Source organism: Cebidichthys violaceus, unplaced genomic scaffold, assembly GCF_023349555.1.
Source record: "Cebidichthys violaceus isolate CVI_PGR_0920_01 unplaced genomic scaffold, fCebVio1.0.p SCAF_143, whole genome shotgun sequence".
NCBI classification, from domain to species: domain Eukaryota; kingdom Metazoa; phylum Chordata; class Actinopteri; order Perciformes; family Stichaeidae; genus Cebidichthys; species Cebidichthys violaceus.
This window is the reverse complement of record NW_027176311.1, coordinates 180001-203560: the sequence shown is the minus strand read 5'-3', so window position 1 is coordinate 203560 and position 23560 is coordinate 180001. Positions and strand designations below refer to the sequence as shown.

At 44.4% G+C, this 23560-nt stretch overlaps 3 protein-coding genes across 6 annotated transcripts in view; 1 reads left to right on the top strand and 2 right to left on the bottom strand.

Annotated features, from left to right (window-relative positions):
• Positions 1–242: 242 nt before the first annotated feature.
• On the bottom strand, positions 243–6856 carry znf131 (zinc finger protein 131). Of its 2 annotated transcripts, none has more exons than XM_068709342.1 (9): positions 6764–6856; positions 3818–3959; positions 3620–3721; positions 3287–3431; positions 3004–3112; positions 2701–2892; positions 2217–2592; positions 2007–2137; positions 243–1288 (listed from the first exon to the last, which is right to left on the bottom strand). In XM_068709342.1, the coding sequence occupies exons 2-9, from the start codon at positions 3942–3944 to the stop codon at positions 746–748; spliced, it is 1725 nt and encodes a 574-aa protein (XP_068565443.1). In that variant the 5' UTR covers positions 3945–3959; positions 6764–6856; the 3' UTR covers positions 243–745. The 2 variants fall into 2 exon arrangements, with proteins under 2 accessions (XP_068565443.1, XP_068565444.1); XM_068709343.1 differs by lacking the exon at positions 6764–6856 and adding an exon at positions 6531–6630.
• Positions 6857–9103: 2247 nt separating this feature from the next.
• On the top strand, positions 9104–12326 carry selenop (selenoprotein P). Its single transcript, XM_068709341.1, has 5 exons — positions 9104–9213; positions 9753–9973; positions 10153–10365; positions 10459–10576; positions 10675–12326. Exons 2-5 carry the CDS (start codon positions 9771–9773, stop codon positions 11275–11277), a joined length of 1137 nt encoding a protein of 378 aa, XP_068565442.1. The 5' UTR covers positions 9104–9213; positions 9753–9770; the 3' UTR covers positions 11278–12326.
• Positions 12327–18608: 6282 nt separating this feature from the next.
• The window catches only part of ghra (growth hormone receptor a), a 29293-nt gene continuing 24341 nt past the window's right edge, over positions 18609–23560 (bottom strand). For all 3 annotated transcript variants that reach the window (XM_068709340.1, XM_068709337.1, XM_068709338.1), the window contains 2 exons: positions 21143–21378; positions 18609–21050 (listed from right to left, as the gene is read on the bottom strand). In XM_068709340.1, coding sequence (XP_068565441.1) covers positions 20282–21050; positions 21143–21378 — 1005 coding nt within the window. In that variant the 3' untranslated portion in view covers positions 18609–20281. The remainder of the gene's footprint in view (positions 21051–21142; positions 21379–23560) is intronic.

Here is a 23560-nt window from a genome sequence, read left to right as displayed (position 1 = left end):
TCCAAAATGCATTAATCTGCATTCGACCAACTTCCTCAAAACTACATAGCTTTGTGTTATCCACTAGGGGGCAGTGAAGACAAGCTGTAACAACAACATTGGCACTTAACCAGTCACCTTATGAAGGGATACGGAGCAGGTTTAAGAAAAAAGGGGGAAAAAAAACTGATTCTGAAAGTAGACCATAATAACCTCAAACAGAGTTTTTAGATAATCAACTCAGTAGATGGATGCAAGACTAGTAGCCCATGCTGGAAACCAACTTTATTTCATTTCTCCTACAAAACCACCCAAATTCAATATGAAAATAAGCTTAAACGAAACTGTAGCATTAAGCACTGAGGAAATTCAGCACCGTACGTATGCAGCAACAAGAACCTTTCAATCGTTGTCAAATTGTCTTGGCAAGTGACCCAAACTAAAAGAACATAATTCAATCGGATGTAAAATAAGGACACAAAGAAACAATAAAAACAAAACATGAAAATTGATTGAAGCACTGAAGAGTCATCGAAAATATGTGATATGATGGCAAAACGGCTTAAAAATAAATACAGGATCAGTAGCGGGACAGGATACGTCTCCGTAGCTCTGCCCATAAGTTCAGAGAGTCATTCGATGTGACGGCAGACAGCAGGACATGTTGAGGTAACATGCTGTATCTCACATGCATTGTTCTTCACGTCAAAACACCTCAGCTACCAGGAAAAACGCAGCCGCTCAGGACTGTGAGAGTGTCACGTTCTCATACAGCCACTGCTTGCTCCGCCTCCTCGACGCTCACCACTTCGCCCTCCATCTCCACTTCCACCTGAGAGTTCACCACCTGCTGCCCGTCGACTTCGGTCGTGGTCACGTGCACCACCTGGATCTGCACCCCGGCCTGCTTTAGTCTCTCCACGTCCTCCTCGCACATCTCCGCCACCCCTCCGTCCTCCACCACCACCGTCGTCGTCGTCGCCGTCGTCTCCTCCTCCATCTCCATCACGTCCACGGGCTCCACCGTGACGTGCTCCACCTGGATGCCGTCGTCCAGCAGTACCGTTTCCGCTCCTTCTATGCTCTGCGTTGCGATGGCGAGGGCAGCGGCGTCGGCGTCAGAGTTGCTGTTGACCAGTTCTTCCACCGTCTTGACCTCAATGGAATGGATGTGCTTGAGGTGGGCCTTTAGGTCTTTTGGGTGGGTGAACCACATGTCACACATGGTGCAGTGGTTGGGCTTGTCGCCCGTGTGGCTCACAAGATGGTCTTTGAATTGGTCCCAGCTGTTGAATACACTGCTGCAGACCTGATGAGGGAGAAAACAGTGGGAGGAAGCGTGGGCGTCTCTTAAAACTTCAGAAATCAGTGACACAAACCATCACATGCCTGGAGCCCAAAGTGAGGTCATCACTTGTCTGTAGTGTCAGACCAGCAGTCCAAAAACTAAAATATTCTATTAACTAATGTAAGACCAAACCAAAGCAATGTATTCTTTCAAGAATTTGAATGAAACCATCAATTATTTGACATTTTTGCTTAAAAGATGTCTCCAACATTTTAATCAATTGTTGAAGAAGTTGCCCAAAAATCTATCAATCAATAAAATCCCTGCAGCTCTACTCCATTCCTTTGTTTACTTGTAAACATGAATGGAAAGCTGTGATGGAAACTAGACCTTTTTAAATATAGAAATACATCATCAAGTCGACTAGCCGAAATCGGCAGATATTCAATATGAAATGACTTGCATTAGGTAGGAAACGCATGACTGAGACATCGTTCATTTCTCATGGTAAACTACCACAGTCTAAACTGTGACAATGCACTAATACATAGAGAATTAGTACAATATTCAAGTAAGTCCGCACACTAAATGAGGCATAGATCAGAATCGGTGACGGTCGGAAATGTGGTCTGCTGTCAACAAATCATTCATTGTATGTATGTATATATACAGATATATATTTTGTTCTACTGTAGACAGTGCTCTGGCAGGGGAGCGCTTGATTCTGGACAAGCTGTACCTGGCACTCGTAGAGTTTCTTGCGTCCTTTCTTGGCTCCGGCCCCGTTCTGACAGGCTGCCATATGGCACTTCAGTGTGCTGTTCCTCGCAAAACGCTCGTGGCAATCTGGACACTCGTATGGTTTTTCACCTGCAGATAAGACATATAAAGCATTTCAATACTAGACGAGAAACGACGCGTAATTATTAATTTTTTTCCCCATTCTCACCGGTGTGCTTCCGTAGGTGCTCCTTAAAGTGGCCGAAGTGGTCGAAGTGCTTCTTGCAGTATTCGCAGACGTGCACTCTCTTCTGGGGCTTCTGGTTCCGAGACAGCTCTTCGGCGTCAAAGTGAAAGGTGCTGACGTGCTGCTTCAGGGCGCCCTCCCGCGTGTAGGCCTTCCCGCAGTGGTTGCACACGTGGGGTTTTTCCAGCGAGCCCAGGTGCGTTTTCAAGTGCTGCTTGAGGTGGTAGTACAGCTTGAAGCTGCGATCGCACTTGTTGCAGCGGAACATGTTGTCCACTTGGGAAATCTGGACCTCTACCACCTCGACATTCTCCAGCACCTTGGAGGCGGTCACCGTTTCCTCCTGATACACCACCTCCTGTCGAGAGCGAACACAGGCAAAGGCGGGGTTAAGCCCTTCACATCTAGAACTCTTACACGCAGTTTACCGATTAATAAACCCGCTCAAACGAAGCTCTGCGCATACCTCGTCTATTCCTCCCTTCTTCATGACCTGTAGCGTAGGTTCCCCTTGCTGATACTTGCTGGTTATGTCGGCGAGAAGAGCCAAAGCAGAGTCATCGGACGCCGCCTGAGCATTCTTCGCCGCGTCGACCACCTCCTCCAGTCCGGTCTCCTCCACCTCGATGGCCCCTTCCCCTATCACCTCAATCTCCACCTGGAGCACGTAGAAAAACACTCGGTCCTTATCTTATCCAGATCTTAATATCCGCTACTTTGCAAGGGAATTACAGCTCTTTTGAGTGTGACCACGCATGAACGTACTGACCTGTTCCCCTTCCACTGAAGGTAGGGTTTCTGTAATCACGTTGGATGTCTCCGCAATCTTCCTCTTTTTACCTTTGCTCTTTGCCGTCGCCGAGGGATTCTCGTTTATCCTACAAGAGAGGACAAGCTGTTGGTGAGAGGTAACAATGTTCATACCAAGGAGTGCTGAGACAAATTCCCCTTTAGCTCATAAACAAAAAAAAGGGTTCACCACTGAATGTGGAAATGACATCGTTTATATTCTGATAGTGATCAGCCGCAGCGGTAAGTGAATCGAGACTCACTTAAGGTTGAGCGCTTTGATGGCTTCCTGCATCTGGAGGTATTCAGCGGCCTTCCAGACGTCGTAGGCCTCCTCTTCTCCGACTACAACTAGCGTCGCCGTGTACGTGAACTCCATCAGCTGGCTAAAGGCCGTGTTGCTCACTCCTGACGGAGAACGACAGAGCAGCAACGGTGAGTGAAAGCTGTCTTTGGAACATTAGATTAATAACAAAATTGATCTGGGAATTACCTCTGACGAGTCAAATTCACACATGCAAATGAGATTTTCTTTAGTGTAGATTTACTTCAACTGTCTGACTACTTTATCAACATTCTAATGAAGCACAGAATACCTTCTATCTCCACCAGCGGCTCCTGGGTGAAATCTTGGAAGAACGTATGGAAAAACTGACTGCATGCGGCCAACACTGCTTTATGGGCTCTGAACTGGTGTCCTGCAAGAGAGACGGGAGACACGGACACGAGAAGCATTGTTTTCGGAATTTCACAAAAGACGCCACAAAGACGACCTGCGATAAATGCCTACTTACCGTCCACAATCAAGGTGATGTCTGTGAACTGGTCCAGCCGTCGCTGTTCATTAAGTTTGTCCATCATGACTTTGTAATGCGCTGGGTACTCGTCGCCTCGCTCCAGCTCCACCTCAGCCGCCATCATTGACCTTATCCTTCTCTGCACAGAGCGGAGGAAGGTGGACATACGAGACTTAATATGCTTTAAGAAAAGCAACACAGCTATCAACTGAACCAAACCCCTACAGTGATAAAAGAAGAAGTTTGGGCGACAGATGCATCTGCACCGTGGCAACAGTGATGTCAAGCACAGACCCAAGTCTGTAACCTCAGTGAGTGCAACCTAACACGAGATGCGTGTTTGTAACCTCTCCTGAAACACCGCACTACAGCTCAACTGAACCTCAACAGCGATATGACACAATGAGACAACTTCCTGCCCAAGCCGACATGTCCCTGCAAGTGACTTTGTTATTGCTTTAAGAGTCAGTTATTACACAGAGACACAGAGGCAGAACATGATTCATCAATGGGAACAACTTTGGGAATATTGTCAACAGTTGAAATATGCAGTCAGTTTAAACCACCATTGCTTTTGTGTCCAAAAAAAAAAAAAAAGTGTGTGAAGAGAACCAGATATTATTAAAGGACATGTCAAGTCAGGTCAAGTGAGTGTGTGCGTCATGAATTTGCAGTTTTAGAGCACAACTGGCAGCCCTGCATACAAACAACGAAGACAGACTGTAATTAAACTGTACTGGGTTGAAGGACGTGCATTTATCTGATATACAGTTGTGGTCAAAAGTTTACATACACTTGTAAAGAACATAATGTCATGGCTCTCTTGAGTTTCCCCGTTATTTCTACAACTCTGATTTTTCTCTGATAGAGTGATTGGAACAGATACTTCTTTGTCACAAAAAACATTCATGAAGTTTGGTTCTTTCATGACTTTATTATGGGTTAACAGAAAAAGTGACAAAATCTGCTGGGTCAAAAATATACATACAGCAGTGCTAATATTTGGTTACATGTCCCTTGGCCATTTTCACTTCAATTAGGCGCTTTTGGTAGCCATCCACAAGCTTCTGGCAAGCTTCTCGTTGAATCTTTGACCACTCCTCTTGACAGAATTGGTGCAGTTCAGTTAAATGTGATGGCTTTCTGACATGGACTTGTTTCTTCAGCATTGTCCACATGTTCTCAATGGGATTTAAGTCAGGACTTTGGGAAGGCCATTCTAAAACCCTAATTCTAGCCTGATTTAGCCATTCCATTGCCACTTTTGATGTGTGTTTGGGGTCATTGTCCTGTTGGAACACCCAACTGCGCCCAAGACCCAACCTTCGGGCTGATGATTTTAGGTTATCTTGAAGAATTTGAAGGTAATCCTCCTTCTTCATTATCCCATTTACTCTCTGTAAAGCACCAGTTCCATTGGCAGCAAAACAGCCCCACAGCATAATACTACCACCACCGTGCTTGACGGTAGGCATGGTGTTCTTGGGGTTAAAGGCCTCACCTTTTCTCCTCCAAACATATTGCTGGGCATTGTGGCCAAACAGCTCGATTTTTGTTTCGTCTGACCACAGAACTTTCCTCCAGAAGGTCTTATCTTTGTCCATGTGATCAGCAGCAAACTTCAGTCGAGCCTTAAGGTGCCGCTTTTGGAGCGAGGGCTTCCTTCTTGCACGGCAGCCTCTCAGTCCATGGAGATGCAAAACACGCTTGACTGTGGACACTGACACCTGTGTTCCAGCAGCTTCTAATTCTTGGCAGATCTGCTTTTTGGTGGTTCTCGGTTGACTCTTCACCCTCCTGACCAATTTTCTCTCAGCAGCAGGTGATAGCTTGCGTTTTCTTCCTGATCGTGGCAGTGACAAAACAGTGCCATGCACTTTATACTTACAAACAATTGTTTGCACTGTTGCTCTTGGGACCTGCAGCTGCTTTGAAATGGCTCCAAGTGACTTTCCTGACTTGTTCAAGTCAATGATTCGCTTTTTCAGATCCATGCTGAGCTCCTTTGACTTTCCCATTGTAGCGTTTGTGGGCGTTTGTATCCAATGAGCCCTATTTAAATGGCCTCAGAGAAGTCACCAGCTGTAGTCACTCATAATCACTCACAAGAAGTTAAGAGGCCATGCTATGAAGCTCATTTCATTGACACAACTTTCTAAGTCACCAAAATTGCTAATTCATGTTGCTGTATGTATATTTTTGACCCAGCAGATTTTGTCACTTTTTCTGTTAACCCATAATAAAGTCATGAAAGAACCAAACTTCATGAATGTTTTTTGTGACAAAGAAGTATCTGTTCCAATCACTCTATCAGAGAAAAATCAGAGTTGTAGAAATAACTGGAAACTCAAGAGAGCCATGACATTATGTTCTTTACAAGTGTATGTAAACTTTTGACCACAACTGTACGAACTACACTTGCCAAAAACTAAATAAAACAAAAAATGAAATAAAAGTGTAAAAATTTATTTTTTTTAAAAACACCCCGGTTGTTTTTAATATAACGGACCCTGGCGTGGCACACGAGGAGACCAGCATATATTTAAACGAATGACTCCACACGTTTGTTCGTTTAGCTAACGTGAAGACCTTTGCTAGTACATCTCGATGTTAGCTTAACTAGCACAACATACAATCCCGCCCCCGAAAGAAGGACCAAACAAGTCATGTCGCATGCCCCGGACCTAGATGTAACCAAAGCCGAACTCACCGGGACTCGACATACCAGCGTAATCGTCCCGATACCGGAACATGAAGGAAATAAACATGCAACAACCCCAGAGGGTCGGAGGTAACGGGCCTCCTAGCACGCTCGCCATTTCGCGTTTGACAATCAACATTACGTCATCAAACCGCGCATTAAAATACACTTTTCCCGGATAGATTTCCTAATTATAACCGCCGTGGGTCGAAATACACGTCACAAACAATCGGCATTCATACCTCGAGTTTGGTTACGCTGCTTCAGAAAGTTGCTTTGCGATAATATTTCCCTCGACTCATGTAGCGCTGTTCTACTTTCGTTGCTCCAAAAAAGGGCGGTCGTTCAGAACTCGGGCCTCGGTTTCCCAGAAACCCTTGCGAAGTCAAGGACGCTGAGGAGCGTTGCTTAGTGACAGCGGTGAGTGACGACTGTTTACAGCTGATGTTCTGTTCTTCTGATCAATGAAAAAGCAAGCTTATACCTACCAAAACGGATAATAGTGCATTCAGATTTAATTTACATCACATTAGAATCTATTCATCTGCCAACGCAGCCTACCTATCAACATAACCATATATAATAAACAACAACCATACCATAAAAAACACCAAAGCCTGGCACATGAAAGTTAAAAAAAGATACAGTCATAGTAAAGCGAATTGAAATGTTGAAAAATAGAGAGTGGGGAAAAGTAGCTTACTCAGGATGTTGCAATGAATGACTGAAACAACACGACAGCTATTACAATGTCCTAAATTATAAAGAAGTGAAAATTCTGGCCGTAATTGTGTTACAATCTACAATTCACAGACACCAAAGTGTGAAGTATCTCTGAGAATGTTTTATGCTGACAAAGGTTTATTCGATTATGATCCGTTTTGCTGTTAATATGAATATAATCAAGTCTTCTTTGCAGGTCAGTGTGCTCCGATAAGGAGCGTACTATGTCACAGTGCCAGACACTGTCATTGAGCAACACGGTGTCACAGAAAGCTAGTCCTGGCAAGTCAAATATCGTGCTCTGCCGTGTCAGCTGAGGCTACACCACACCTGTCCCATCTTGCTGCAGTGATCAGGTGGTGTTTACAGACACTAATATTCAAATTTGCTCTGAAACACTGATGCATGTTTTCTGTTGCACCACAGCCTCCATGTTTTTTTTTCTGTTCTGCTCCGTTTGTCCATGCAGATTCAACCTCCCTCACATGTATGTAATGCTGCTGCTTGTGTGGTATTCCGGCATCAAACACTCCGAAAAAGTTAAAGCATACCACCAAGTCAACTAACTCTGCTACAGCTTGCGGCTCTGTGTTCCTGGCAGAACTCCTAAAAATCAGCACAAGCAGCAGGAATTAAGCTGCACCACTTGTCTTATCTCAAATATGTAACTGCGAGAAACCGTAAGTAATGAAGCTTGTAAAGATATACAACTATGACACTGGAAAAACCCAACCCAACGACACTGCAAAACACATCTTTAAAATCACCATGGTGAAAAACAATCACTTACAACAACAAGCTGCAAATATACAACTTTCTGCGGGGCAATCGTTACTTTTATTGTGCTCACCATAGTTTCAGACATAATCACCCGCATTTTGTTCTTTGCTAAACCGCAATATCACTAACATTTGATGGCCTATAGTTAATCTCATAACAGTCCTCTCACTGCCCCAAACTGTTTGGCCTATATCTGCTCTACAGACAGACAATCTCACCTGCCTGGTTGGACTTTGACGCTTTGTTACGCAATAACTGCTCCCTAACCTAAATCAGGGACAAAAGTTTTAAAGAAGAATTAAAATGTGTCTCCAGAATAAATAGTAACGTGCCTCAAGCTGTAAATTAGCTTCAGAAGCTGAAGCCGGATTTTAAAGGATGTTTTTTTGTTTATTCGTCCCGTCTAGACTTCTCTGATATGATGTTCATCATTTCCTCTGTTCTAACACTTATTTTTTTTCTGTTGGGCCTGCCTTTAACTACATATAATTTGCTTTCTTGGTCTCCCATGTTCAGTACCATTCAAAACTCTGTTAATATCTTCCTACTTTAACTGTCTTAGTGTATTAAACTGCAGGATACTTTATCCTTCGATAATGCTGCTTGTGCATATTTTCTTGCTGTGTTTGTGTGAACCCTGCAAAAACATGCTGGAGACGGACCAGAGTCCCACCCTTTGTCCCTTTTCGCTTCCCCTCTCTGCGCTGAAAGTGAAAAACAGAATTGCACAATGTTCTTCCATGTTCTTGGGGACTCATAATACACCTCTATCATGTACTCGACAGACTGTAGAAGCATGTAACTTGATTTGAAAGGCAAAGGCATGCACTATCTCCGGGGGCTGAAATATCTTGACCGTCTGCAATAAAGAGGCAACTGTTTCTCCTGAATTTGGAATTTGTCAAAATGCCAGAAACATATTCTTTAAAAAAGAAAAGAAGAAAACGTTTGAATCCTGTCAACAAGGGGAAATCATGCAAGCATCATAAGACTTCTTCTTCTTCTTTTTTTTACTTGAGAAAAGTGTGGGCATCAGCATACAGCTGGGGCTGAACTTTGTCCTACCTCCAGATAGAACAACAACAGGCAGAGTATAAAAGGGGGGAGCGGTGGAAGAGACTTGTTTTTGTTCAAGGAGCTGCAGCGACGCAGAACTGAGCAGAGAGAGGAAAACTTTTTAACCCAAAGGGTAAGTGACGGAATTATTTTGCATTTCATCAAGTTGCCTAAAATGCAGTGAAACCCCCAGAGAGAGCCGTGTATTTCTGCCTGTCTTTGCATGTGCTAATACAATGCGGAACATTTTGACTTTGTGCTTTCAGCACTCAAGCTGGCTGTTCAACTCTGTGCTGTGTCTTTGTGTTTACTGTGTGTATGCACAAGCTTACATTTGTACAGAAACAACATGATTTGGGAACCTCACATAAACTGCTTTGGTCACTCTAGTAGTTGCACAGTCTTCTAGGGTCTATAAGGATTCGTGGAATGTTAAAAATGTTCAAATTGTAACCCTTCTCTGACCTTTTGTTCAATTCTATCACTTCTGTCTGAGGTTGACCAATCTCTGATGTTCTCCCCTCCCTTATTCTCCCCCCTCACCCCTTCCCCAACTTCTCCCTCCCCCCACCACCCCTCTCTCTCTCTCTCTCTCTCTCTCTCTCTCTCTCTCTCTCTCTCTCTCTCTCTCTCTCTCTCTCTCTCTCTCTCTCCTCGGGCACATTCGGGCAGTGAGGAGGCACCACGAGGATGTGGGCGTGCCTCAGCCTTCTCGTCACTCTCTGCCTGCTCCACGGGGGCGGTGCGGAGAGTGTCGGGGGCGGGCCTCGATGTCAGCTGCCTCCGGCCTGGAGGATAGGAGAGGTGGAGCCGATGAAGGGCACGATGGGCCAGGTGACGGTGGTCGCCCTTCTGCAGGCCAGCTGATTGTTCTGCTTGGTGCAGGCTTCCAGGTGTGTGCCAGCGTCACCGCCCCACCTCGACTCTCGTTAACGCACTTCTGACTTAGCATGGCATCACCACAGGAGCCCCCAAATCACATGACATTCATTGTAAGCTTTGTTAGCAGCTTTGTCGTTTGGCAACTGTGTTTTTTTAATTCTTTGCCCCCCCCCTCCCCTCATCTGAGCAGAATGGACGGCCTGCGCCTGAAGCTGGAGAGTCAGGGTCTGAAGGACGTTGCCTACATGGTCATTAACCAGCAGGGGGAGCTAGCACTGCGCCTGCACAGCATGCTGGCGCAGAGACTGTCGGTGAACATCACCCTCTACAAACAGGACGACCAGCAGCCTGATGTCTGGCAGGCACTGAGCGGAGAGAAGGATGACTTTCTCGTCTACGACAGGTTTGTTGGCTCGAAAATCAAGAGCAACTGCTTTCTTTCTTTTTTTTCTTCTCTTAAGTTCCTCACCGTGTTTTTCTATCCCTTTGCCATCAGGTGTGGCCGCCTCACCCACCACATCTCTCTTCCCTACTCCATCATCGGGCAAGGCTATGTGGAGGGCGCCATCAAAGAGGCCTACTGCAAACGCACATGTGGGGACTGCGCTCACGAGGTACAAACCACACACATGACTGCAAGAATATACATTCACTTCAACAAGCATGAGTCCTCAGATAATATGTTTATCTCTCCCCCCCCCCCCTCCCACAGAGCACTGAGACACCAGTGGAGTGTGCAGAGAAAGCAGTCGTTGCACAGCCTGATGCAGACGCTCCCCCAGCTGTAGAGGAAGACACTGGGCACGGTCACCATCATGGACATCACCATGGTCATGGCCACCATGGGGATAATCACGGTGTTCACCCCCAGGGCCACAAACACCACCGTGGTCATCATCACGGAGATCACGATGGCGCTGGCCAGCAAGGTGTAAGACACCAGGGGCACGGGCAAGATGGCGGGGTATCCCAAGGGCAACATCACTTCGATTTAGGCCAGATGCAGGTAGCACAGGAGGCCCCTGTGAGCCCCTGAGCGCAAGACAAGGCCAGGTGAAAGTCAAAGCACAGCTGACAGTGGACAGCAGGCTCCGACAACGAAGCCTCTCCCAAGGCCAGCTGATGCTGACACTGACGCAGGGTGTTTGGCGCCTCGGGGAGCGAGCAGCCGCTCGGCCTGTGACACTGTGACGAGGCGCTGCCCGCCTCCTGACAGTGACACGGGCTGACGGGCGACGCAAGCAACAGCGTCAGGGAGACCTGACAGTGACGCTCGCCCCCCGCTGACTGACAGCAGCCTCAGCCAGCCCAATGAGCCTGACCCGCCGGTGCGAGCTGAGCATGAGAGCAGCTGTAGGCTGACTCTGATTTCAGCCTCTTATTAAGACCATCCACACCGGGGCCAAGCGCTCTTTTATGCCAACTAGTATTACCCCTGGGAGAGGGCAGGGCGACCCCTGACAGCGTGCATGGGGGATAGATGAACACGAGTCCAAAGATTAAATAACGCCAAAGATTTGGCATCTCTTTAACTCATTTGGCGACAGGCACGCAAATAATTTGATTGTGCCTTAAAGAACGTATGCCGTGTTTCACCTGTTCTCCATGTGTGTGTGTGTGTGTCAGCAGGTCGCCCACATCCTTTCTCAGGCGTGCACGTGGTCGTCATGTTCATGAATGGGCCCCCTCCATTTCGCTCTCTCCGTCCTTTATGAAGCCAGGCGCTTAAACTACACTCTAGTGGCGTCTGTATGAAGTCAGGCAGGAGAGAGAGGAGAGGGTCGTTCAGGAACACGATAAACACGTTAAACTTTACAAAGGGAAGTACAGGAGATTATTTGAGGAAAAAATATGTGTTGAATCTGCAAAAAAACAACAACAAATGACATCAGATTGACCAGGTTGCAGTCAATGCCACATTTTTTTTTTGGTTGGGGAAAACCCTGAAAAGCACTGCTCCGTTACTGGGAAAACAGTCCTTATGACATTTAAAAGCAAGCTTTTAAAAGTGTATACCACTGATGTGTTCGTCTGTATGCTTGTTTTTCGTGTTGTTCTTAAAGCCGGTGAGCTTAAACATATATCAGGTGTTTCTTTATCCACAAACATGCACATTTTGAATGCTGAGTGCTTAGCATTCCTTTGCAAGGGGAAAAAAAAAAAAAAATACAAGACTCTATTGTTTGGAAAAGGGCAGAGGGAAAATGAGAGTGAAGCCACGTTGGAATACACTCTGTACTCAATGATGGTTTCAGCGGGAAGATTAAAAGTCACCCTGAAAACCTGATGCTTGCACAGAGAACTGTATTGTGAGAAGGCTGTCAAACATGGAAACTGAGCGTTGAATAAAGATGGTTGAGTTACTTTTTGAGTTTGTGAGTGTGTGTTCTTGTTAAGGGGCGACGAAACAGGCTAACTGTTTTTCAGTTTTAAGATTTGGGGTTATTTTTGCCTCATTTTCCTTCAGACTAGTGGAAAGAAAACAACCGAAATAAGCATTAAGGTGTTTATTTTACTACTCCGTCTCTTTTGTGTCAGTGGAATTAGGCTAACTTCACCAAAAGATAGCATTACATAATGATTAATAGAACATGTTATTCCTAAAAACGTGTTGAAAATGTTTATGGCTGTTGACATTTATAGTCTAGGATTGATCAAAATTTCCCTCTGTAAAAACCTTCTAATATGTCAACAAAATGAAAGAAGAATTTTGAACCTGGCGTCATCCTGTGTCCAGAAATGTATGCAAATTAGCACATATTAAATCAAATAATGCATCATTTGCATTGTCAAAAATGACATTTCTGAAAACGTGTAATACAAACAATAATCGTCTCGATTGTAAATAATCAACTGGGGAAGTTTTAAGGTGATATCTAATGTTTACCCAATGCACCTGGGGTTTCTCCTCTTATTAATGCTAAAACACATAAGCTGACCGTGATTGTCTTTATTTAAGCATACTGACTTTCAAATTTGCTGTGTGAGAGGAATTGTTGGGGTCTGTGGGGGGGGGGGGGGGGGGGAGGGGGGGGGGGGGAGTGACTCTTGGCAGTATCTGTCAACTGTCCTGCACGTGCCTGAGAAGTTGGACGCATGTGACTTGAACAAAGCAGAGGGATCATATTACCCACAATACTTGTAGCTTCATAAGCGCCACAAGAGCCTCCAGCATGCTGTTTAAGACCGATAGACGGATCTTAAGTCTTTTACGTCACCAATGCTGTTAGGTAGATAAAACAGTTTTCACAAAAAGAAATATCAGATATATTTATATAAATGGTTCCCTTCAACTTTTCCTCCAGGTTTCAGCAGATGGCGATGAAGGTCCACACTGTAAACCACCCACCACACTCTCGCCAGCTGACCGGGGAGCTCGTCCTCTTCATTAAAGCGGCTCGCCAACACTCTTGAATCTCTCTTGCATTTTTGAAGGATCGCGCACGTTAGCCGTCTCTGTCTTTGTTTCCTTCTTTTGCAAATGAACAAACATGTGCAATCTCAATTCCAGTAATTCAAACGATGCTGATTTTTTTTTTTTTTTTTTTACATATGTCACGTGTCTATAGGTGATGAAAGTGAGCTCTCATCATTTCAGAAAATGCTTTCACTTAAACTAATCTGACTGTCCTGTTTGGTCCGATGTGGTTTTACATATTTTGCTTCCTCCTTTAGCTGGTTTGTGACACATTTCCATTAACACATTATAGATTGATGATACACTGAGTACATCTCTTTTCTTGTATTGATAATACTGTCAACAGACTGTAGTAAACAGTGTTTAATCTCTCTAAAGTATATTTCATTTGTTAATGTGGCACAGAGCGATTGTGATTGTCTACATGCGGTGTTATTGAATACGCCGTCATCAGGAGACAAGCTAATTTTGACGTAGTAAATCTCATGTAACTACATCAACTTACAGGTGAAAATCGGCGAAACCGTCTTCAAGACTACAGGGTGCGAAACCGTCTTCAAGACTACAGGGTGCGACACCCTCTCCTCGGCGTAATGAATCTGAATTGCCTGTCTGACTGTGCCGTCTGAAAAGGTCAACAGGCAACCGGAGGTAATAAATGAGGCCTTGGTGGACTGCCTCTGTGGGCGTAATTGGGCTGAAGATCCAATACAGGGGAACAGTGACTTATGGGTAATTACCTGCAATGTCCTGAGACGAAGAGCTGTGAGTGGCTGTCTCTCTGATTCAATCAGCCCCACACAGAGCAGTGCAATACGCAGCCTCTGACTTAATTGTCCGATATGCTCCCCCCCCCCCCCCCCCCCCCCGATGCACGACGGCTCCTGCAGCCGCTTCCTCTCCACTTACTCCACGCCAGCGAGGAGGGAGGAGGGAGAATCACACACGCTTGTGAACTCGTTCGCACACACAAAAGTGCCCTTGTGTTGCTCACAAACAAGTACGCGCTCTCCAAACCCTGCAAGCGTCACAGATTGCCCACAATTTCTTTTTTTTCAGACGCGTGGCTCTATTTGCTGTTGGGCTGTACATCTTCTTGATCAACACCCTGTTATTTTGTGCTGATCTGAGCTGACTTTGTACTGTGCCGGATGCGGCTCGTTGTGCTTTCAAAGACACAGTTGGCAGTGAGTTAAGGAGGTCTTTTGTTCCACGAGTTGCATTTCAAATTGAATCCACGACAGAATTATGTTCCAAATCGCTATGAGTAGCATGATCTGGATAACCCAGTGAGATCTGATTTGGTCTCATTTACTTCTGCTTCTGCAACACCAACATTAGATTATTGGTTTAGTCAAATACTGGGTCCAATTTAACGCTCATCCTACTACCATATATCTAACATACAAGGACTACCGACTGGGGGACCCAAGAATAAACTACAGTAAGGAACAACCGTCATAGCAAAGTGTTAGCTATTATTATTATTAGTTATTTAATTAATGTAAGCAGAAAGCAACAGGTGATTCATTTAGAAAGGTTACAGTTCATTTCTGTAACAGGCAATTTAAACTAGATTATTTTATAAGCATGCACGTTTCTAACTTCTACCTGTACTTGTCTTGGTACTGAACTGCGCTGCCAGCTTGATGATGTGCTTTGCTGTTTGTTTTAAGTGTGTTATTCGTGCTTTTATGTGCTTGTGTGAATCTTTCGTGCTGCCGTCCTGAGAAGGACCCCGTTTGGAAAAAATAGATTTTAAATCACAATAGAACCATCCTGGCCCAATAGAAAATAATAAATGAAAAAAACTATATTTGCACATTGTCTAAAATGAAAATGGAGCACATGAGACCCCCCCCCCCCCCCCCCCCCCCCCACATGTGCCTGAACCCCCCTTATAGAGTGTGACACGGTAAACTAGGACCCATGGCAAACATGAATTTAATAAATAGTTCCATCTATTAAAACTGCATAGGCAGGATTGGGTGCTTTAGACTGGGATCTCCCAGGACCCCAATTTATGAGTCCACTTTTTTTAGTATTTTTTAAAAAGTGAATTAAATTAAAACAGAAAACAATGACACAAAGTCATGAAAGTAGTGATTAAGCACTTGTGAGATATGAAAACAAGTGTAGCTCTGGGGTTGGTAGGATTAAGGTTAAGGAGCGTTTAGAAACACAAATCATTCGGAAAACACGATGAACAATTTCAAAAACACACCAGTTCAAATGTTTGTTTTTATTCATTTTTTAGTACAACTGATGACAACAAAAAAAAAAAATACCATGCACAAGAGGATTAAGATGCTGTATATACATTTATTGTGTAACTTGTTGAAAGCTCCCACATACAACACCAGAAAGGCTCAACGGGTAACAGTAGAGAATATAAACCATCAAAAGATCAACGACAGTTCTCGGCCTCGAGTTTAACCGCAAGCCAACAGGCGAGGGCAGCGGCTCCAAGGTCAACGGGGTCTGAGAACACGGGGCAGTTAATGAAGCGGGCGGATAAATTACGGTGTTGAGGTTTCCCACACTGCAATGCAGCTGTTTCCAAACTCTGACAAGGAGAATATTTCCCGTTTTACGAGCCTGGATGACACACGTCGGAGAATAACAGCGCACGCATTACTCACAGTGGCCCGCTCGCTGTGGTCAGACGAGGTGGTGGGGGTGATCTGAGGGCTCTAAGCAGACCAATAAATAACACATGGGTAGGGAACACAGAGAGGAGCCACTGAACGTTGTCATAAAAAAAAAAGAAAAAAAAAAAAAAGCCAGCCGCTGCACTCAAGTCGAGAATTAAACTACTTCGCCTGCAACCTGAAAAATGTCTGGCCGAAACGCTCCGTAGTAAAGAGTTACAACCAGCACCGAATTCCAGCACTCAAGATTACTTCCAGGCTCTCTCAGAGTGACAAAAGCCAACCTTGAACTGAAGCACAAAAACAACAAAAACAAGAAGTTCGGAGGCCAAAATAAAACACTGTAGCCTCTTCAAATGCACTTTGATAATAAAGAAATGCTGAAATCACAAAGTCGGACAACTGCAAGGGTGTAACTTTACAATGTAACTATTCCCCTCTGCCTATATATATATATATATATATATATATATATTTTTGATATGACTTCATAAAATGCTATATCTACCTGCTCTATGTATCCATAAATCGTATAGCAAACATGAAAATACTCCATTACAGTACATCATTCAATCAAATCTGGTAGTGTAAAATATGTCCCATTAACTCTGTCGGACACAAAAGCTTATCGAAGGTTCCTCATTGTCTGATTATTGTGCTGACTAAAAAACAAACAAACAAACAAGGTGATGCTGTTTTAAAATAACAGGCAAGTCCAAAATACAAAATCTGAATACCATTTTTAACATAATATATCTATATATGTGTGTGTGTGTGTGTGTGTGTGTGTGTGTGTACAAAGTGCTTGCTCTAAAGTGTCTGTAACATTTATAAGCTTGAAAGAACAGATGCAAACTTCTACACTAGGTTTAAGAAAGAGCCCATTGCGTACTGGCAAACACATTCGCAGACACAATGTAGTAAACATCTGTACAGTAAGCTCGAAAAGAAAAGAAAAAGAAATCCTGATTTATCTCCCTCGCGGTTACCCTTAACACACATCTGTCAGTGATTTAACTTTCACTTTTACAAGTTGTCCCTCAATGTCACGATTGCATTGCATATTCCACTTTGCACACGTTCACAATCACCACGGTACAACTGAAACGGCACATTTAGCGGTGCTTTTTTTTTGTTTTTCTCTCCTTCTTTTTCAAACCCATTGTCTGATTGATCTTCCTTCATGTACACTGAGAGCCTTGCGATCTCTGGAATCGGAGCCAAATACTGAAAATTGGATGAGCATCTTTAGGGCGGACTGGATTACATCTTGACTTTGGGGCAAAACTGTCCTCACTGTTGCTACTGATCATCAAACAGACGACTGTGAACTAAATCATATATCAGATATCAGATATCAGCATCATCCAATTTAAAGGTTTTTTTTAAATCACCAAACTCTCAGACGACACGGTGATACATGTACCGAGCAGCAATATATTGGGATTAGTAACAATAATGACATATACATATATATATATATATATATATATATATATATATATATATATATATATATATATATATATGTATATGTATACTTGTAATTTTACAGCACTAGTGAATATATTAAGACATTTCTGCAACAGCATTGACTTGCTGGTATCCTCAACATAAGGCAGCAAACAACAGAACACAGACACAGGGACAGAAAGAGAGAAATGGCACATTTCTTTAACGTTCACAGTTTATTTTTTTTTATTAAAAAAAAAAAAAAAAGTCATTTAACGGCTCTTTCTCTGTCTCTCTTCATTGTGGGATTGTCCGATACAAAAGACCTATTCGACCTGCTTCGCGTGCTTATTTCAAGGATGAATCCCGGGCAATTCAAAAGGCAGAACGCGCTTCCTTTTGCGCACATGAATTACGTTTTGTTGCGATGCGATGTGCTCATTTGGAGGCTGCCTTGACGTTAGTCAATAACAATCCTTCCAACTCATTCATAGACTCGCCGTAACGGGAATTCACCGGGTTTTTTTTTTTTGTTCCATCACAAACCTCTATTAGCAGAAGCTTTGACAGCTTGTTGTGTACAATATGCTATGCTGCTGTGTTTGTTGTCGGCATATTGTCGACGTCTTTATGATGAGGAGGACCTTGACAAAAGGAGTCGCTTCCCTGCTAACAACTCACCTACGCAGGCTTTTATAAGAAATGCTTGCATTGTCAATGAACCAAGGGCAAGCTCACACCACAATCTAATGTGACTAAATAATTGATTAAGCAACAGATTCTGCCCAAGTTTTTGGTTGTTCTAAGAAAAGTATAAGGGGGGGGGGGGGGGGGCAAAGTAATAGATACATAATTACACACATATTACAGGTTGTCTGGCAAGAAAGAAATACTACTTATCTATGTATTTGTCGCTCTATCAATCCAGAACGTGGAACTCAAAGTCTGCCCCTGATCAACATTTTTGGTTTGGAAATTGTGGTCAGTTTTACGAGCGTGATCGTAAATGAGCAAATTACGGTTTGGCGGCCTTTCACCCATGCAACCAAAATTCAGCTCATCCTGTTTTATGACCATGTCAGGGATGCAAAATTAAATAACAATTAAGGCAAACGTTTTTATGTAGTGTGTGTGTGTGTGTGTGTGTGTGTGTGTGTGTGTGTGTGTGTGAGCCGTGTTAGTGCATGTGCAGGTTTTTAGTTGAGTAGAGGCTTCACATCAATTCACCTACACATAATACAATAATGCATAAATGCACAAATCCTAATTACGTAAGCGCGCCATAGCACGCATACATGGCAAGCTAATAACACTATCAATAGGCACAAGTTGTTAAGCCGCGTACTCGGCAGTATAATACGTATAAAAATGTTAGCTTACTACAGCTATTACATACTTTCACAGTCTTTCAACTTGTTCCGGTCGCTGTCTCCGCGATAGCAATGCAACATGAGAACTCCCGGGGAGAGAGCTCGCTCACTGAGGTTCCAGTCAAGTCACTACGAGTGGCTGCTGGGTTGTAGAGGTTGCTGCTGTCACAGGATGAAATGCAACAACAGGTGTGTGTGTGTGTGTGTGTGTGTGTGTGTGTGTGTGTGTGTGTGTGTGTGTGTGTCTGCGTCCCTTCCCTTCTGCTAAATTAGCTATGTCAATGTGCCCTCGAGCAAGGCACTTGTTGGCGCTGAGCGGCTCCCGGCTGCGAACGAATATGAACAAACCGTCTTAAAGAATGACTATCCAGCGCTGTAAGTGACATGTTCTCGCTGTGCATGTCAGAATGAAATGGAATGAGTAATTCCATGCTGGGACATGTATAATCAGTCTGTATTATTCAATGCATTACATAAATACGTTTATTTCCCTTTTATTCGTCACCTCCGCTTCCACTTCCTTCATTAAATATCCCCCAAGGAAGGAAAAAGATGAAATAGTTTTGTCCCAGTGACTCATGTCTGCGTGTGCATTTATACTGTATGGTTGTTTTTCAGTTGTTAGAAGTATTTCTCCCATTAAAACTCTATTGTGTCTGTAGAAAAATAGAGAAAAAAATATCTTGACATCATTTCATCTAAATTTGGCCAGGGTGGTCATGCACACATGAACAGCATTAAGCAAAATGAAGCCAGGAATGCAAGGTAAAACTGCATAGTAGTGGGTTGTTGTTTTTTTTCCCCCACTGTATTTTAGGGCGGATTTCTCCTTTAACTACTGACAAGATGACACGACGGGATCAGAATATACAAAAATAAGCCACAATTGAGCGGCGAAGCATCTCTGCCGGCAAAGAGGTATCAACGGCGGCGGCTTCTTCTCGGTGGCGGCGCGGAAAAAAACAAAACAACAACACATGGCTAGAATGTGCTCGCCTCCTCCTGCTAAATCACACGCTGACGTCTGTCTGTAAGATTAAGACTTCAACAATGCCATCGCTCGTCACAACATTTAGCCAGAGGTGTAATGCGATCCAGTTTAGCGGTGAGCTAATGCTTTTTGACTGGTTACAATCACAGTCTGCGCGTGTCAAACAAATGGAGCAAAGTGTGCATCTGGTTTGTGGTGTTTACTTTTGCACCAAATCACTTGATGTAGCTTGGTTAGCTTTTTCCCCCGTCTCTCATTCGGCACCCGCCGAAAAAAACAAACGCCTGTACTCAACCGTCCACACTGTGGGCTGCGAGTTATTTGGTTTCCAGCAGGAATCAGGCAGACAACAGGCTCTTGTGACTGCAAAGGGGGGGGGAAGGGGGGTCCTGGTCAATCAGTCTTACACTTAAAAAGGCCTAATGGCATTGTCATTTTCACGGGGAGAGGTTCCCCAGCAGGTCTGGGGTGATGTATCCCACGGGCATGGCGGGTAGGGCTTTGAGTGGGTGCTGTGGCAGGCAGGGAGGGGGAGACTGGCGGGGAGGCGGGTTGAGGAGCAGACTGTGCTGATTGTCCACCTCCTGTACCACCGTGTAGTCCGCAACTCGGCCGAAGAACTGGGATTGGGGAGAGTCGGGAAGAATGTAAGGGGATTGGTTGTCCTCGGCCGCGGCTGCAGGTTTGGTCTCCGCTGGCTGAGGGTGTATGGTTTGATAACCCTCGCCAGGAATGGGGGAGCTGGGGGGAGCGCCGACCTGCCGGCCGTTGCTCTCTGCGGCGTAGCTGCCTCCTTCGGGATCCACTACCAGCAGCTGAAACTGCAGCTCCTTCTCCTTGTCTTCCTCACTGTCCTCGCTGCCTTTGTGCTCTTTTCCCTTCTTCTGCGTCTCGTCCTCTGCGCCCGAGGTGCCCTCCTGGATTCTGAGTTGCTGGCCAGGAGACAACACCACGCCCCCGGTGGGCATCACGTTGCTGACTTGGGCATAGAAGTCCGTGTTGACCCAAGTCTGGGGCCCTCCGGTTTGGGTATTGACGAGGGGCCTCTCGCCTCTCTCTGGAGCCGGGGCTCTTTTCACGATATCGAGGGAGGCTTCTCCGTCCTCAGGTTGGCCCGGCAGCAGGGAGGCCATCAGCGTCAGGGCGTCCTGGTCGGGCAGATCTGGGTCATAACAGCTGGCCCGGCCTGAGTCGTCGTCAGGGAAGCTGGGGGAGAGGGAAACAAATATACGCATATATAGAGACATCTGGCAGCATGGAAACACAGCCTTTACTCTCCATGAGACTGTGTGCAGTACCTGACGGCATTGGAGAACCCAATGTTCATGTGGTGGCTGACGGGTTGGGACAGGTCCAGGAGCCTCTGGGTGTCTGAGCCCTGGTTGTCTTCCTTCTCCCCAGTGTCTGGATCCTCAACATCCACCTCGATGAACTCCACCCATGGCTCGTCTTGGTAGAAATCTGTTGCATAAGTGGGAAGGCCGCCCATACCTCCACCGCTCAGGATGAAATTCAGCTCGTCCAGCTTCCCTTTCTGCGTGGACACAAATATGCATGTTAGTGTGTGTGTGTGTGTGGCAATCAGGATGTAATGACTTATTCATTTTATTCTAATTGTGACTTAAATTCTGCTTGCACAATTGGAAAATTAGGCTGCGTTGGTTGTATTGCATTTTAATTTTCAATTTTGATTTCATATTTGAATATTGTCCCAAGTGCAGATGGTTAAGTCTTTGGAAATGAAATGTCAAATGCTGTTTTAATTTTAATTTTCAAATGGTTAAAAAAAACAACTGGAAAAGTATGAATTAAATACTGCTCGCACAAATGGAAAAATAAGTTGTTTATATTGCATTTTCATTTAAATATGGTCCACTGTACACCGGCTACAACTTCAAAAAATTAAATGTCAAACTGCTCTTCCATTTGCATTTTGAAATGCAAATTGGATTAATGTATTTTCATTTACATTTGTACTGAAATAAGGCATACATGTGTGAAGCATTATAATGCGAGTGATGCAGGGATGGCGAGTGTCACCCCCAGAAGTTAGCTTCGCACTGGTTCCTTGGACAAAAATCCAAACGTTTCACTCCAGTTCTGAGGTCTTTCCACTGACTTCCTGTCCAACAAAGAGTTGACTTTAAAATCCTGCTGTTGGTTTATAAAGCACTGAATGGTTTAGAAATACATCTCTGATCTGCTGCTACCTTATGAACCATCCCGACCCCTTTGGGTCGTCTGGGACCGGTCTACTTTCTGTTCCCAGAGTCAGAACCAAACATGGAGAAGCAGCGTTCAGTTCTTCTGCTCCACATTTCTGGAACAAAGTCCCAGAAAGCTGCAGGTCTGCAGAGACCCTCAGCTCCTTTAGATCCAGACTGAAGACGTTTCTGTTTGCTGCTGCCTTTGATTGAACCACATTCAAGGATTTTAATCAATTTCTGCATTTTACTACTACTGTATTTTATTTCTTAAACTCCTTTTCAGTGTTTTAATGACTGTTTTTAATGTTTCAATGAATGTTCTTAATCGTTTTTAAATCTCCTTTTCTTTTGCATTATGTTTTGATGTTTTTAATGCTTTTATGTGAAGCACTTTGAATTGCCTTGTTGTTGAAATGTGCTACACAAATAAACTCGCCCTGCCTTTGATACACGTTTTGTTCTGCAAGATAATCCTCGCAAATGAACGCCACCTCTAGGATTTTTTAAAGCATGGAGGCAATGGCCAGAAGTAAAAAGCTAACATTAGGATATAATAGAACTACAACAAGTCTGCATGAGCCGAGTACGCAATGAGACTGTGTAGCTGACGAGACGCCATTGTGAGGTGTTGTCTCATTTAGTCCCTTTTCAAGACACGTAAAAACAACAGACGTATTTTGCAGTGGAAAAGAGGCCAAGTGCCAAACATGAGCCTGTAACTCCAGAGCAGGCAGGTCGGATGGCTTTTGTCGGGTTATGATGTCCTAAAAATACACGGAGAACAACCAGGTTGTAGAGCTTTTGAATTGTAAAGCTATAACTTTGTTTATCTCCAGTATAATAGGTTGTGAACTAAAGTGGGCTGGCTTGAGGCATGGAACCCCCCCTCCCCTCCCCCTCCCCCCCGGGACAACAATGAGTCCCACTCCGGCTCTGACACATCGGGTTTCACCTTTGTCTCAGCATGATGTAGCGGCCTTATTGTTGTATTTAGTCCTATAAGTACTTGTCCCTCCTGATGTCCAGGGGTGAGGGTTGTTTTGTAAAGAGCACACAGGCTGCCTGTTGAATGCGTCCCACATCCTCTGTCAATAACACACCCACGATCCGCCACACAATGCTGAACCAGGACCCTCTTCACGTCGCATTTACCCCTCCGTGGTACTCCTGTCCTTGTTCACTTACTAAACAAGAGTGCTTGTTTGCTTTGAAATTATTTATGCTTTTATTTGATAGTTGACAAAAGGTGATGAACGGGCCGTGATCGGGAGAGGGACAGTGAGAGGGTGGTGCGGTGATTACGTGGCCTGATATGCATCAGCCAAGCTGTCGCCCTGTCGTGTCTGTTTTTCATCAAAATTACAATGGAAACGTAATAAATAAATAAAGGTTACACAACACTTTATATAATCACTTTACTGAATAAACAAAGCACAATCCCATGTGTTGACTGCCGGGGAATTTTTTGATGCTGACATTTCTTTTGCAATGTTGTATTTGTATCTCACT